General features: G+C 46.2%; 1 protein-coding gene and 1 long non-coding RNA gene across 6 annotated transcripts in view; one reads left to right on the top strand and one right to left on the bottom strand.

Annotated features, from left to right (window-relative positions):
• Nucleotides 1-14,912, top strand: part of LOC139768798 (uncharacterized) — a 170,818-nt gene that overhangs the window by 81,827 nt on the left and 74,079 nt on the right. The gene's annotated exons all lie outside the window — the stretch shown is intronic.
• Sp1 (transcription factor Sp8) overlaps nucleotides 1-14,912 on the bottom strand; it is an 80,008-nt gene that overhangs the window by 25,639 nt on the left and 39,457 nt on the right. The window contains exon 1 of one of the 5 annotated variants that reach the window (XM_071699338.1): nucleotides 2,122-2,527. The exons of 3 other annotated variants lie outside the window; for them this stretch is intronic. In XM_071699338.1, the coding sequence (XP_071555439.1) occupies nucleotides 2,122-2,208 (87 nt within the window). In that variant the 5' untranslated portion in view covers nucleotides 2,209-2,527. Of the gene's footprint in view, nucleotides 1-2,121; nucleotides 2,530-14,912 lie in introns of those variants that run through there. One more of the 5 variants, XM_071699342.1, reaches the window with a different exon arrangement.

The raw sequence follows: 14,912 nt of genomic DNA on the forward strand, positions 1-14,912 counted from the left end.
ACACAGGAAACTTTCTGCCTGACTTAATTAATACCCGCGCTCGCGCGCACGCCTTCCTTTTTGACGGCAGGGATTTAATTACTTTTTTACGTCGACTCGTAAATCATCTCGCAGGGCCTGCACGGCGACCGCCGTCGTCCTTCCTGCCGAGTCATAAAATAAAGAGCTTCGAGCAACGAGCCGGGTACATGTTGCCGCGAAAGCTGAGGGATATACACACTCGAGTTTATCATCGTCAGATTATCTCCGATATTTCTGATTCGTAACGCGACCTGCAGCGTGTCGCTAACTTCGTTATACGTTCGAGCCAAAAGGTATAATCTCGACAAATCGAAACCAAGGTACACGGGTACTTGCAGCGCCGCAACGCGATAAATCATTATTACTTTATCTCTATTTACAGGATCTAATATAATGATTGATAACGATCACAGAAAGATCACTAATATTTGGTATAAATACAAGTTACGGCTATTTGTTTCTTCGCGTAGGTATATACTTCAAATGTACAAAGAATTTATCTCAAAGATTTTTTCGCAATGCGATAAATCATTATTACTTTATCTTTATTTACAGGGTCTAATAATGATTGACAACGATCACTGAAATATCACTAATATTTAACATATAGTTACGGCTATTTTGTTTTTTCACGTAGGCATATTCTTCAAATGTAGGATTTATCTCAAATTTAATCTCTGTCTTTAAATCCCTGATCAAGAGATCTTAACACATATTGCAAAACTCTCACAATCGCGCGATATGACGTTACGTAATACTAGGTTTTCTCCTTTCTCGGCGTTGACACATTCAACATTGATCAAAGTGACTTCGTAAAACACATTAAAGGTTACCGTGCTTGTTTCAAGAATTTGCTAATTTACAATTTATTCAAGCAGTTGATATTTTCAAAGCGTTTCTGCTTTTGCCTTTCCGTGTTGCCTTATTTCAGTACTTAATCATCAAATAACATAGGAATTCATTATATAATAATAATGAGTGAAGTGTTGCCGCGTGTCCTTTTTACTCACGTCGATATTACTGACGTTAATATTATTATTAGAAATAATTGCACAAATAAATTTGATTTCTCTAATAATTATTGATAAAAAAAAGTTGAGACTGGTGTACTATTAATAATTAATGGATATTGCTTTGTAACGTAACATATCAATATTTTGATCGCGATTAGTTCTCTTATCTTGATTATTGAACAGACAGACAAACAAATGATACGGTTTGCAGAATGTTGATTGCTATATCACTCTAATGCTCCAGATGTATCATGAATAACTAAATATCCGTTGTGCTACAGATAATAATCAACCTTCTGATTTATCACCTCTGCATGTTGGAATAAAAACGTCAACATATAATCATATATTAAATAAAGCACCGTTTTTATACGTATATAGATAATCCAATCGTCTCATTGTAGCAATTATAAATAATAGCAAAGTAATTTATTGCTAATATCTAGTTACGCAGCATCCGCGTTAATGAAAATGTTTATCAACTAATTTGTCATTTTCAATCTCAACTATAATACCGGCGTAGAACATTTTTTTCTCTGCGACATATGAAACAAGATTCAAAGACGGAGTCTACCAGCAAATTGACGTCGGAAATCAAAGATGACATTCGCCTTGACGCCTGAGATGATCACAACGCCGGCGACCAAAGTACACCTTTGAGGAAATCTCGGCGATCTTATCGGGAGGTGTCAAGGATTCGACGGTAGCAGCTAATCTCCGGCATCGCGCTTTACCTGCCTGCTGAGACCAAGATCTCTATCCGGGATTAATGGGCGTCCCGATGAAATTCGAGAATTCGGTCTTGCTCCGAAGAGATTTAACTCGGCCTAACTAGACCTAACTCGACCAAGAAATTAACCCGCGACGGGGGTCCCTTTCACTGATGTCAAAGACCCTTTTTCACGAGTCACGGTGGCAATAGCGACAAATTTGCAACGTCACATACGTCATGAAACGTCTGTAGTAGCAAATTTCGATATTTGATATGGTGGAAAACCGGACAATCGGATGGACATCGATACTGTGACACACATGACGTTGAAAGAAGAGAAAAAGGGAGGAGGAAAGACTGAACGGAGACACTCACCACGTGCCCATGCACCGGCGACTTTGCGATAGACTGTAGCTGTGGATAGAGTTGACCAGCCGCCGCCGGCGTCATGTCGGTCAGCATCTCGACTCGGGATTGTCGCAGCCGGTGACCCGCGGGACTCGCGCACCGCGGAATTTAAAAGTTCACACCCGACAGAAAGGAGTCCTCTCGCGTCTCCGGGTCGCTTGTTTTCTCTGTCCAGCTGTTTCGTTTTACACACTGCACTCGAGAGATCACGGGACCGGACGACGGTGCGATCGCGCTTGGGATACTCGCGTATCGGACGCGCTCCGGTGTCGTCCTTCGCGGCCGACCGTCGCTCGGATAAAAAAAAGGCTCTCCGTGGGAAAGGCCGGGATTACCGTGGTTCCCGTTCTTCGCCCCGTGACAGACTGCCGACCGTTCGAACGACTTGGTCTCAACCGAACGGGGATATTAGGTGGTAGGGAAACGTCCAGGACTCCGCGGCCCCCGGGCAAAAAAGGGGTCGGTCCGCGGGGCGGGGTCCCACCAGAACCCGTCACCGCCCATCACCGCCTACGTGCCGTGCCTGGTTTCCTCGACTTCGTTTATCCCCCTTCCCGTGGCACCGTGAGCCCCCCTCCCCTACCTCGCAGGGTGCCCTCACCGCCGTGCGCCGTCTCGGTCCCACCGCTCCGGTTCCTCGGCTCGCTTCTCTGTCGCGCCCGGCGATCCCCTCCGCAACCCCCGGTAATTCAGTCGTGAAATGCGCGCGCAGCTCGTGGTCGCTGGAAGGAGACACGCGCGGCGACTTTGGTCCCTCTCGGCGTATAGAAGCGAGAAGAGGCTCTCGCTTCGGCCCCTTCCTCCTCCTCGCTCACCCTCTCGCTCGCGCTTCCCCTTTCGCCGCTTTACGTGACTCGGAATCGTATCGTTTCGCGAGCTCGCGAGCTCGTAGTTTGACATAACGGTATACTACGCGCCTCGTCGTTATTTAAATACCGATACGCGCGATGGAGACTCGGAGCGTCAGGGGTCTTCGCTTTATCCAAGATACACGATTGAAATCGGAGCTGATCGATTGATCAGGTCCTCCGCGCGCTTGGTGTCCGCTCGTGCGCGTGTCCCGAGTAAAGAGGTAAAAGGGATAAACGAATTCGATATCTTAAGATATCTGGATATATTGGCCCTCCATAAGGGGGTAGAAGACGCATTAGACCCGCAATAGCGATCGTATTTGACGACTTACGGTCTCGTAATCGCTTTTTAAATATTCCAAGCTATTTGTTCGCCAGGAATTATTATCCAGAATTATCTTTAATACGCGCGTTCAGGAAATTACATGCAAATTGTTTTTTACCATTGCCTTTCCTACGACCATATTCTTAATGGCTATTATTCCACACGCAGTCGCTGATGTAATTAAGTAAAATATGTGAAGATTGAATTTTCTAGCTGTAGCTAGAAATAACAATTTTTTTATTAATTGTGAGCTACGATAGTATCCTTCGCTATTATATAATTCTATGTGATTTGCATATACGTCGTATGCGTTTCCGTCCTGTTTAAATCATGCATGATCTTATATACTTTCATATGAGCTCTATATCGCAAATGTGATTGCATCTATATATTCGCGGAGACAAATGCATGTTATTTATCGAATTATAGTTCGTTGTTGCCGCGGTAGTATCGAATTGAAATATTATATTTCAATATATCTACGCTGCTTGGAGACAGTCACTTAATTTGATAAGGTATTTTATGACCTATTTTATTTTTGCATGATATATTCACGGCACTCGACGGATCACTCCATTTCGTGTGCAATCACGCGTTAACTTGTTACAACATAAGTTTACAAATGAGTTTTAAACTCGCGCAATTTCTTACTCCGTATTACGACAGCTATGTGTGCAGGGAAATCGATACTAATATTTGATCTACGATAACAGCGACAGTATCATTAATAATAATATTACAGTTGGAAAAATTCTGAATCAATGATCGTATCGCAAGTTGCATTGAAAAATAAATCAATATTTGTATATATTGCAGTATCGCGCTACCGAAATAAAAAAGTAAATAGATACAGTTTATATCGGCGAGAACGAATTGATGGATATGTATTCGTAGAATATATAGCGTGTCAATATTTAATACCTAGTTCAATTAAATGTCGTCATATATTTTTTCGCATCACGAAACAAGATTTAGGATCTCGCAGGAACGTTCATCTCGACACCTGCCTTGTAACCGTACCTCTGTATCGAACGTCAATTATTACATGCAAAAAAGAAGTTGATCGTGTACGAGCTCGCAATTTACTCGTGCTGTTTTGATTTTGCGAAACAAGCTGCGTGCATGAGACGCAGATGGGCGATGCAAGCTCGAGAACGACGGCTGTTAAAATCACAAATATCACAAAGTTGTGCAGGGAGAACCTGCGGGTACGCGCAAAAAGCTAATGCGACTTTAATCGTGCAGTTTGAATTTCAAATGTTATCGGCTCCGTGTCTTAACCTAAAACGAAGTACGAAGAAGTATATTTCCAGTGGCGTATTCGTGCGGACAGAGCATTTTTAAAATTTTGAAAAAAAATAAAAGATCACATAAATTGCACGGATTTTATAACCGTACAGAAAAGTAGGGGAGCAATGTTTTCATAAGATCTGGTTAAAAATTGTCTAAAAGAAAAAAAAAATAAAATCTGGGTACATCTTGCGTCAACGATTCGAGAATTAAGACGAGAGTTGTCATTAGGCTACCGCAAATTTTTTTCGTCACATGGCGAATGATACGAGCCGCTTTTATAGCGGTTTGCGTCGTGGCTGCGATTAAACCGTGCCTATAAAACCGCATCGCGAGAGGTAGCCAACCGGCTGAGAATTTCATAATTGGCGTAATTTGGTGAGCCGGTTTCTCTTAAAATTTAACGCAACGTATCAAATGTACAAACTACAATTTAATTCCACCGCTAAAGAGCCATTCGTCGAGTCTGTTTATGCGATTTACGAAATTTAAATTTCCCGAATGCAGTTTTAGGGCACATCACGGGTTTTTTCTGCTCTACGGAGACGCGTTCGTCGTTACCTTCCTACGCCAATGGCCGGTGGAGACGCGAGCGACGGGTCGAGGTCGCATTAGGATCTAATTTTCCATAATGGAAGAAGTCCGTGGCGTGGTACGGCGCCACTACGGCGAGGCGACCGGCTAATCGTGGTCCATTCATAACCATTCCCGGCCAGCCGGGCGCGCAACGACCGGACGATCGCCGTGGTCCCAATCGAGATTGGCCCGGGTAATTTAGACGTAATATCTCATGGAGCTCGGTGACAAGGCGGTCGCGAGGTCTGCTCAAAGAGAATGCCGTCAAGTTTGATGACGGATTGTGACTCGATGTATATTCTCGTCAAATGTCTCGTAAAACGAGGGTTTTAAAGTAGCTTTTGGTCCGATCAACGAGATACTTGACGTAAGATAAAATAATAATACACAATATATAGTTTCTTCCAGTTTGAATATATTCGATCTATTCTTTCTAAATCGCAAATAACGTTCTGTCTGAGTTTTCTTGACGATTCCCGCTGATATATATCCTGCATCATATAGAGCAACCATCTGATCAGCGTGATTTGATTTCATATCATCGCATCGGCCGGATAGTGTTTACGTTAGATGGTACCCTCGAGATAGACGCGTCCGAGTAATCGATAGATGGACGACGCGAAGGAAGGTGAGAAAGGAATAGGTTCGCGGAACGAGGGGACGTTATCGGCCGCCACCCGCTACGAATCCTGGCGGCCGATTATGCGTACATCGCGTGCCACCGGCGCACAAAAGGTGCGACCCGCCCACGCCCTTGCGTATCGCGGAGTAGGACGGTGAATGGGCGCGGGGGGGTGCGAAAAGGGATGTTTTACAATGAACGGAACCAAAGACGGGCGTTAACGCTCGCGGCAAGGACAAATGGCGTTGGGCCGCGCGCGTGGAAGCTAGTAGCTATCGGGTTTCCTCGTTTTCAGATTCCCGCACGAGAGCAGTTTCTCTGGATTTATTGCGTCCGCGCGCGCACAAACCCCGCCGGATCGGGACCATGATCGCGAGGATGAATCGTGCGTCCCGATATTTTACGAGGATGGACAGCGACATTATTTCATTCGACACTAATGTATGGATATTCCGCGTCGTTGAAAAATGATTAGCGCCGATCGACTACCGATCGCAACGCCGTTCTCGATAGCGCGATAGATCGACGTTAGCCGACATCGGATCTTTCGATGATGGATCGTTGATTGGCAGAGATGGGCCATGGGGTTGAAAGGGAAATGGGGCCTACGGGCCTCACGGGGGCGGATAATGACAGGGCGGCCTCGCGTAGCGAGGATGGTCCGCGCTGGGACCAGCTCGGCTCTTCCCTCTCACACGGCCATGTGGCCATCGAGAGATGCTGATGGACTAATAATTACCAAGAAACTAGCTCCGTGCGTGGCGGCTGGCAGCGTCGAAAACGAAGATTCACCTTACCAGTTGAAGTTAGATCTTGTCTACTATCTGCTAACGCCGTGCGTAAGCCTTTGCCGAAATCAGGCCGAAGGACGCAGACGCGAGACGATCGTTCATTGATGTATACCGACATCCGCAGTGGCGCTTCTACAATTCTACCGAGCAACGTTCCACGTTTCAAAACGTTATTTTATTCTTACAGGATAAATACAGAACAAACACATGAGAGAAAATTAATTTCGGAAAATGATCTCCGAACTGTAACATCGCGGTGATAGATTCGAAATTCTAGCCGTCGCAATTTCCAATAATGAATATACACAGCTGTATATCGCAGAATCGCGTGAAAGGCTTTTAAGACCGAGTGGTGCGTCTCGCCGCGAAACAGGACACGGAGAAACTCGTCCGGGACTGATTTACGGACTCGTTGCCGTGGCCGATGCCGGGGCGTAAGTCGAGATTCTGTCTACATCGTGCTTCGGGATAGAGAGACGCCCGACCGCCTGCCCGTCCCTCCGTCCGCCGACCAGATTTATGGGGTGTTCCACGGGGAGGAGAGGAGACAACCTCCCCTTCCCCGTAATTCACGCGTCGCTCCTTTCCGCCGACCGCGAACGTTAGAGGAGCGACGCAAATAAGGCGCACCCTCGGTTTCAGGAGGGAATCGATCGAAATAAATATCTTTCCTCGATTTATCCTGCTGCCCTCGATGCTATTGCCTTCCTCTGCTCGTATTCCGAGTATATTAGATGTAGATAAAAGACGGACTGGAGAGGGATAATAACGTTGAACAAGTTATTGGATGCTGCGGCTTGTATCGATCTGTATTTTATCTCGTACACTTGGTACGAAACACGAGAAGAGATCACTAGATCAATTTTGAAGCGACTTACAAGTCTGCCTAACTAATCTGAGTACCTATGTTTAATCGAATTAGTTAACGGATTAGTTATTCTTCTAGTCACATTCAATCATACATGAGGAAATATATGGAACACTGTGACTGTAATTAAAATAATCTCAAACATTAAGAACGTACATGTAATATCAGATTTTTTAGTCTTTGCATAGCAGCTACTTATGCATCTTTGCATATATAATTGAAGTTAATTAGGTGCGACATTTAAGAACGGGTAATCCGCGATAATGTAGCGCAAAGGAAATCATGATTCTTTAATAGACGGGATAAAAATAATATAGATAAATTATCGGCGAGAGTAAAAACGGTTTCATAAAAGATTTTTGCATTATACATGATGCAATATAGACGTGGATGCTTGAACGGCAGTCGAGGTTGACGCACGTGCCGCTATAATTACCGATAATGTTGGTGATAATAACCAATTAAGGAAAGAGTAAAAGACTCGTAACGACGATTAACTATCCCGCAAAGCACATCGTCAATTGACGCGACGCGACGCTTGAAAAACTTTTAATTGATGTACAGCGTCGCGGATTTAATGAGTTACAAATAGCAATTGGTCGATGTAAAACATCGAAAAGCGGAAATATAGTCCTCGGTTGCGCAATGTGTAATTTATTATACGACCCGTGGATAAGTGTTACGTTTTACGACGTTTTAAATATTCTCTCCTAATAGATAAGTAGCGCCCTGCCTGATCCGATATTTCTAACGATCGGCACGTTTCGTCGGGTAACTGTGTCAGAAAACGATCGAGAGCAGGATCGATCGCCGCGAGCGAAATGTCACGGTTTAAACGCGTCATCGTTAAACGACGAATATCCGGTGCGCGAGCCTTCTTCTCTCCGAGGCGCGCGTGTCGGGAATACGTAGAGGAAAGTATGCGGAGGAGTGGTTGGTGCGCGAAAGTTTGGCGCGAAAGGGGGAAACAATTAGCCTGGCCAAGGACCCGCGCCGACAAATTCGCGCGCATGTTCGCTGGAAGTTGAGATCGCGAAATGACGTGCAAACTGAGGGACGCCCTCGTCCGCCCCCCGGCAATCCGGTAATCACTATAATTACGTATCGAGCCCTTATATTAATATCCCCCAGCTACATCTCTCTTTTCATCTTCCTTTACCTTCCTTCCTCGGTTCCACGGCGATTTCTCGTTCGTCGCCTTGGCCGCGTGAAAGCGCGGACTTTTTTTCGCAACCTTTCGCGCGAGTCGATCGACCGCGATTTATTATTGGCACGCCGCACGTTTCTTCGGGTCGTTAACGATGAGTATGTTTTAAGTAAACGAAATTTCGTCATCTTTCTTTTCCGTGGGTCAGCCTGTGATCGAGATTTGCGATTTACATATAGTTACATTAGTACGGCAACTCGCGATTAAATTAAGAAACGTTATTGGAACGGTAATTGACGCAGCCGATATTCCTAACAAAAGCGGACTGGTATTCATACTTCCATCCTCAACAAATTCAATCGAACGATCCGATTGGCAATCGGACGAATTGAATTTTCCGCGAGCGCCAACGAGTTGATGGAAAATGGCTGGTTGCGGCGACCTGGTGATCCCGTATCGAATCCCCTTCGTGTTAGACGTCGGGAGATGAACAATTAACGAAGGGGCGCTTTAGAACCGCCCAGGCTCGTTATGGAAGCAAGCTGCGAAGGGGTCGTCGCGGACTTGAATCACCCGCTAACTCGGCGAGACACTCATGGAGTTTTAAATCGCTAAAATTACTCGTCCTCGGTGTGTCGCCGCCCGGTTAAACCGAATCTCCGCGCGCGCGTGGCATCTTTAAAGATATACAATATACCTCGACATCTCCTACCTCGAGATACTCTGTTTCCTGCGCGGGGTGTAGACTCTGCTGCGGTGCCGTCGGCGCGATCGTCATCACATTTTGCGGATGGCCGTTATGCGAATACTGATATGCGCAATTCATTTCCGAGTCTTCTCTGCTCCGAGGACTATACGAGCTCTTTAAAAATCCACCCGAGATCGTAAAGGATCGGTCTTGCTTTCCCCTGAATCGACAAGACTCAATCCGCTTCTTCGACGATCGTGACTCAGCCTCGGATTCGCGCGTGCAGCGAGACGCTTCCCGGATGACGTCCGCAGGTGCATCGGCTGCTGCGGCGGCGCGGCAGTCCGCTCGGAGTGCTCCACGAGCCCTCGTATATCCCGGTAATCACAGTAATTTCTGTGGCTGCCGCTCGGCCGCGGACGAGGTGGAGGAGGTCAGTCGATAACGAGGTCGGTCGAGGACGCGACGAACGCGGATTCCCACTCGTCCGATGTCGTCCGATATATACGCGTCCGTCGCGGCGTCGCGCGGAACCGCCAGCCACGCGGAAGGAGGTAACAATTATCGGAGGGACCCCGAGATGCACCTCGCGGCGTGCAACAATTATAACTGAGCTTTTTCGTCCCCCACGTTGGAGAGAAGCGGCCCAGCTACGGAGGCGAGCCGGATCGGTATCTCTTTCTCGCTTTTTCTTTTCGTTCTCGTTCTCGTTCTCCTCTTCCTCCTCCTCCTCCTCCTCCTCCTCTCTCTTTCGCGCGCTCTTCCTCTCTCTCGCTCTCTGTCCTCTGTTTCTCTTTCTCTCTCACTCTCTTGCCGTCGCCCCCCTACCGCGCGGATACGCGCCTGTATGCGTGGGCCGTGAGTGCGTGCGCGTGCCCCAGGAGAGTGCGTCGAGTGGCCGTTCCTAAGGAACCTCGCGAGTACGTTTCCATCCTGGAAGGTGTTGCTGGTGGGGCAGAAACAGCGCCCGCCCTCGCAACGGTCCTCCTCGGTACAACCTCGCGATCGTCTAATCCACGTTGCAACCCTAACGAACGCTGTTCGCCCTTCCCTTACCCCCTCAGTCACCCCCTCGGTCCCACTCGTGTCCCCCCTCGTGTCCCACCTTTCTGCTTGGTTTATCTCGTCCTCCCTCCATCGCAGCGTGGATCGCGCTCCCGACCAATTAAAACGCTCTACGATCACGTGGTTCAGCACAGCGTCCGCCGCTTCGTCTTCCTCTTCTGCGGCTCTTCTCGTTTCTTCGCGTCCTCTTCCTTGTCCTTTTCCTCTTGCTTCCTCTCCGTTGTCTCCTCCACCTGCGCCACCTTTCTCTTCTCACGATCTTATTGTTCCTTACTCTCTCCTCTCCTCTTCTTTTCTCTCTCTCTCTCTCTCTCTCTTGTTCTTTTTATTCTTTTTTTATTTATTATGTTTCCGTTTAGTTGATATTCGAGTACGAGATCATCGAAAGACTTCGATTCTTTCGAGATCTCGTATTTGAGAGGTAGTGGTGGAATTACAACGACTAGGTTCGAGATATTAATATGCCATTACGGTGAAGAATAGGTTTCCTGATTTTACATTAGTTAATAATTATCCTCTGGTAACGAAAATAACACCGTGTCCAGCGACGTCCATACATCAATGGAATTCCCTTTGCGTGTCCATTGTCCATTGATACTATTACACTAAGGTATACTTTAATTAACATACTTTAATTAAGCAATTTCCTATGTCAACTTTTTCGATCCCATGAGTATCTTCGAATAATTATATTTGTCAATTCGATTAATATTTGTTAAATTTTTATGATTTATGTGGATTATGGTTTCTTCTTGTTTACCGCAATAATTGCAGAAACTGAGCCATTTTGTTAAAAGATGCCTATGCTATCTATTAACGATTGCAATGATAACATTATTCACGATAATAGAAACGTTGCGAATACAGTATTCGAGTATTCGAGTGCAACGAATAGCTCCCCCCTTTCTGCCCTATTATATAAATCTGTATAATAGTATTAGACGAGATTATCTAATAATGAATATAGGTACGCAGCTGCAAAAACGCTAACACGAAAAATAAAATATAATAGGTTTTTAATAACTTAAGACGTTCACACACCGATACTGTGTACACAAGTTTTTCGTTTTCAGACGCCAAATCGATACCATAAATAACAGGATAATGCATCATCGAGACATAAATTTCAACGATATAATTATCGTTAATATGAAATTGCAGTTGCGGACGGTTAAACCTGATGCATTATTGCCGAGTCAATAATAACCGTTCGCTGGTCGCTCACGTAAACGAGCGCACGCACGTTCGCATAAAGCACACGGATACCTTGTCGCGACTTTGTTATTCGAGATATAAATTGAAATCATTCGTGTCGTTTATCACTGAGGACATTAAACGTGTTCTTCAAAAATTCACATGGGGGTAATATAAGTTACTAACATATATCTGACTCGTGTATATGCAACGCGATTTCATCGTTCGTATTATTGAGAGAAGCAGATATTAATATCATATACATATAAGGAAGATGAATAATCGTTTGGTGTCGCATATATTTTTCAAATAAATTTCATAAAGCATTTTCCTCTTCGCGAGACTACCTCTGAATACATCAGCATAACCATATTATATGTATAGTCGCTATAATGTTCCGTGATAATGTGATTGATCCAATTGCGCCGTACTCGACACTTTAAGACAACACATCAGACAACCAAATGTAATGAATAACCGATCATTTTCTCAGTAAACGATTATTGTTGATCCGATATTATTCAAGTAATAAATTGTAGAAATCCTTCGGGCTCTGCGGTATGCGAATACTCGAGGTTAAATCGAGTCGGATTCGATTATATCTATCGGATTCGATTCATGTGCGGATAACTTTTGATAACTCGATTAGCTTTTATTATCCGAATCTTCTCGCATGCCCGATATATCTCGGTTTACCCGTTTTATTAGGCTATTAGAGAGAGATTAATTACCCAAATTTCTGCGCGTATTCTGATTATTTTCAAGTTACGATGTATGCACATTGCAGGATATTTAAACTATTATACGTCTAATTTTCTTGATTATTTCCAAATTATATACAAATATGTTTGTGAAGTCTAAATCGGATTGGTCCAATTATATTCAACAAATTCGCTTCGTGATTTTGGATAATCGATAAATTTGGATATCTTTTTATCCGATTATCTTTTATTATCCGGAACGCTCGATAAATCTCGGTTTACTTGAGTTTTACCGAGTTATCGAAAAGCAGAATCCCTCAGAAAGACCAACGACGATCGCCGCTTCAATGGATCCTTCTTTCGGACGCATAATACTGGAGGCATTTCATTCTTCCTCCATCTGTCTCTAGCGTTTGTAATTCGATACAGTGGGAACCGCGTGTGATCACCATTGAATGGATCGCTAGAACGTCTCTTTAGAGAAAGGATTTAAAGGATTATTTCGGCAACGCTAAGGGTGCGCCGTCGACAAGCGTGCATTCTCTTATCCACCCTCGCACACTTTTCCATCATTTATTTTCCGAAATAAACGGCGCTATTCTTATTTTGCGCAACACAATAATTGATTGTGATAGCACGAAAAATATGTAACAATAATTGATATGTCGCTAAAATTTCTCGAATCGATAGCCAGATGGGAAACAAGTTTAGACTTCAAATTTAGACTTCTTCCGCCGTACCGTTCTAAAACTATATCGATCTACGAACGACAGTTGGATCCCGGACGGGCAAGAAAGTGGAAAGTGTTAGGGTTGATCGATATAGGTGGCACGGGGCCAGGTGGCGCCAACGAGCTTTCCCGAAAAGAGAGTAAACGTCGATCGCGTTAAGGGATGATAAACGACGTCGAAGGCGGACTGTGGGTAAAACGAACAAACGAGAGAAAAAGCAAACTATGTTGCGGTGAAGGGCGGAAGGGCGGGAGGGAGAGGGATCGACGCGAGATGCAGCGGTCAGTGCGCAGGGTGCGAGGGGGTGAATGATGAAAAATTGTGTCGGCCAAGACTCGTGCGTTCTTCTGGATATGAAACTGCCAGACGGATAGACGGACAGACGGACGAAAAGAACGAATGGCCGTTTCTTCTCGAGCGAAGACGGGCCCGACGGTCTGTTATTACATCTATCTCTCTCTCTTTCTTTCCTTTCCTCGCTCTCTTCCCTTCTCTCTCGCCCGTGTTCTCCGTGACTTAGGAGAGAAGAACGGATCGCCGCGTTACCGACGAGAGAAAGAATAATAGCCTCCCCCTACCCTTCACCCGTATATCCGTGGTCTACAATTAAAACTCTCTCTCGCGCGCGCGCGCGCGCGCCCGCGTATTTCCAAGGGCGGGAAGAGTTCCCTCTCGTCGCTGTACCGACTAATCGACTCGCGCGCTCACTCGCCGAACGTTTCGCAGAACATCAAGGCGAAATGGTTCGCGGCCAGACGCCTCTATCCGATACCGGCGCCTCGAGTTGATCAAACGAGTTGCTCGATCCACTTTCTCGGGCATGAAAAACGCCCGGTGCGCCATGACATTCCACATTGAAACGGAAGCCGCGTCCTTGGCGTCAGAAAACGCCGTGAAATCCGTGCGCGCGCGCGCGCACTCAACGCCGTGATCCTCTCAATCGGTCTATCTCGTAGCCGGTAGTTACGTGAATCGGAACGAAAACTGGAGACGATTAGTTCCTGTCGGCCTAATAATAGAAATTCCGCGTTGACGTCGGTAGCGTCGGTATAAGACGAGCGGAAACACGGTGGGAGAGAATACGGGTATACCGCCTAGGCGCAACGGTGGCAGTTGCTCGGGTGGTTTCGGCTCGCATTACGAGTTACGCGGGCGGGGTAATCATGATGATTCCGACTTCGGGTGGGTCATCATCTCGTCACCGCGTCACCCGCGGCCAAAAAACACCCCGGCACGCACACGGTATACGACGTATTTCGCAGCCACGAGCTTAACCGCAGCCTCCGACCACTACCACCACCATCCGCCAGCGTCAGCGTTGATCGACACCACCGCCGGACCGAAGAGGAAGATTACGAGAGGAGCGAAGAATGCTTTATGGACTTATCAATCACTTGATAGCCTCGCGCTCGATGCGCGCGGCGCTCCGCGTTTCTTACCGGACGCGCACCCTGTTATTAGCGACGATTAAAAGATTCCGCGCGGCGGTCGGAATCGAGTGCCGTTTCCTCGATTCGTTTCATCGACAGGGATTTATGGTTTTCCCCCCGCGCGCCTGATAGGTCGTCGAACGCATCTCGGTTCTCACAGGGAGATTTACGTTGTCGTCGCCGCGAAAAGTGACGATCTTTCTCGGAAGATTACCCGGCGACGTGACGTCTTCCCGCGGCTGTGCATTCTAAAATGTGGCGAACGGCTGACTTCGTCAGATATTATCGCTCAAAACTATATGCGATAATTATTCGTTTGACACCAGCAGCGTGGCGGCATCGATGTTACCGTCTGTTCGCGATTACTTCGCCTCGGGTCTCGATGAATAAACTTTACGTCCGATCACGTGGAACTAGCCAGGCATTCGGGGCCGGGGGTAGAATATCTAGATAGGCACGGTGCGGCGCGATATACGCAC

This window comes from Temnothorax nylanderi, unplaced genomic scaffold (assembly GCF_030848795.1).
Source record: "Temnothorax nylanderi isolate EJ_2023f unplaced genomic scaffold, tnyl_v1.0 TNYL_tig0018_pilon, whole genome shotgun sequence".
NCBI lineage: Eukaryota > Metazoa > Arthropoda > Insecta > Hymenoptera > Formicidae > Temnothorax > Temnothorax nylanderi.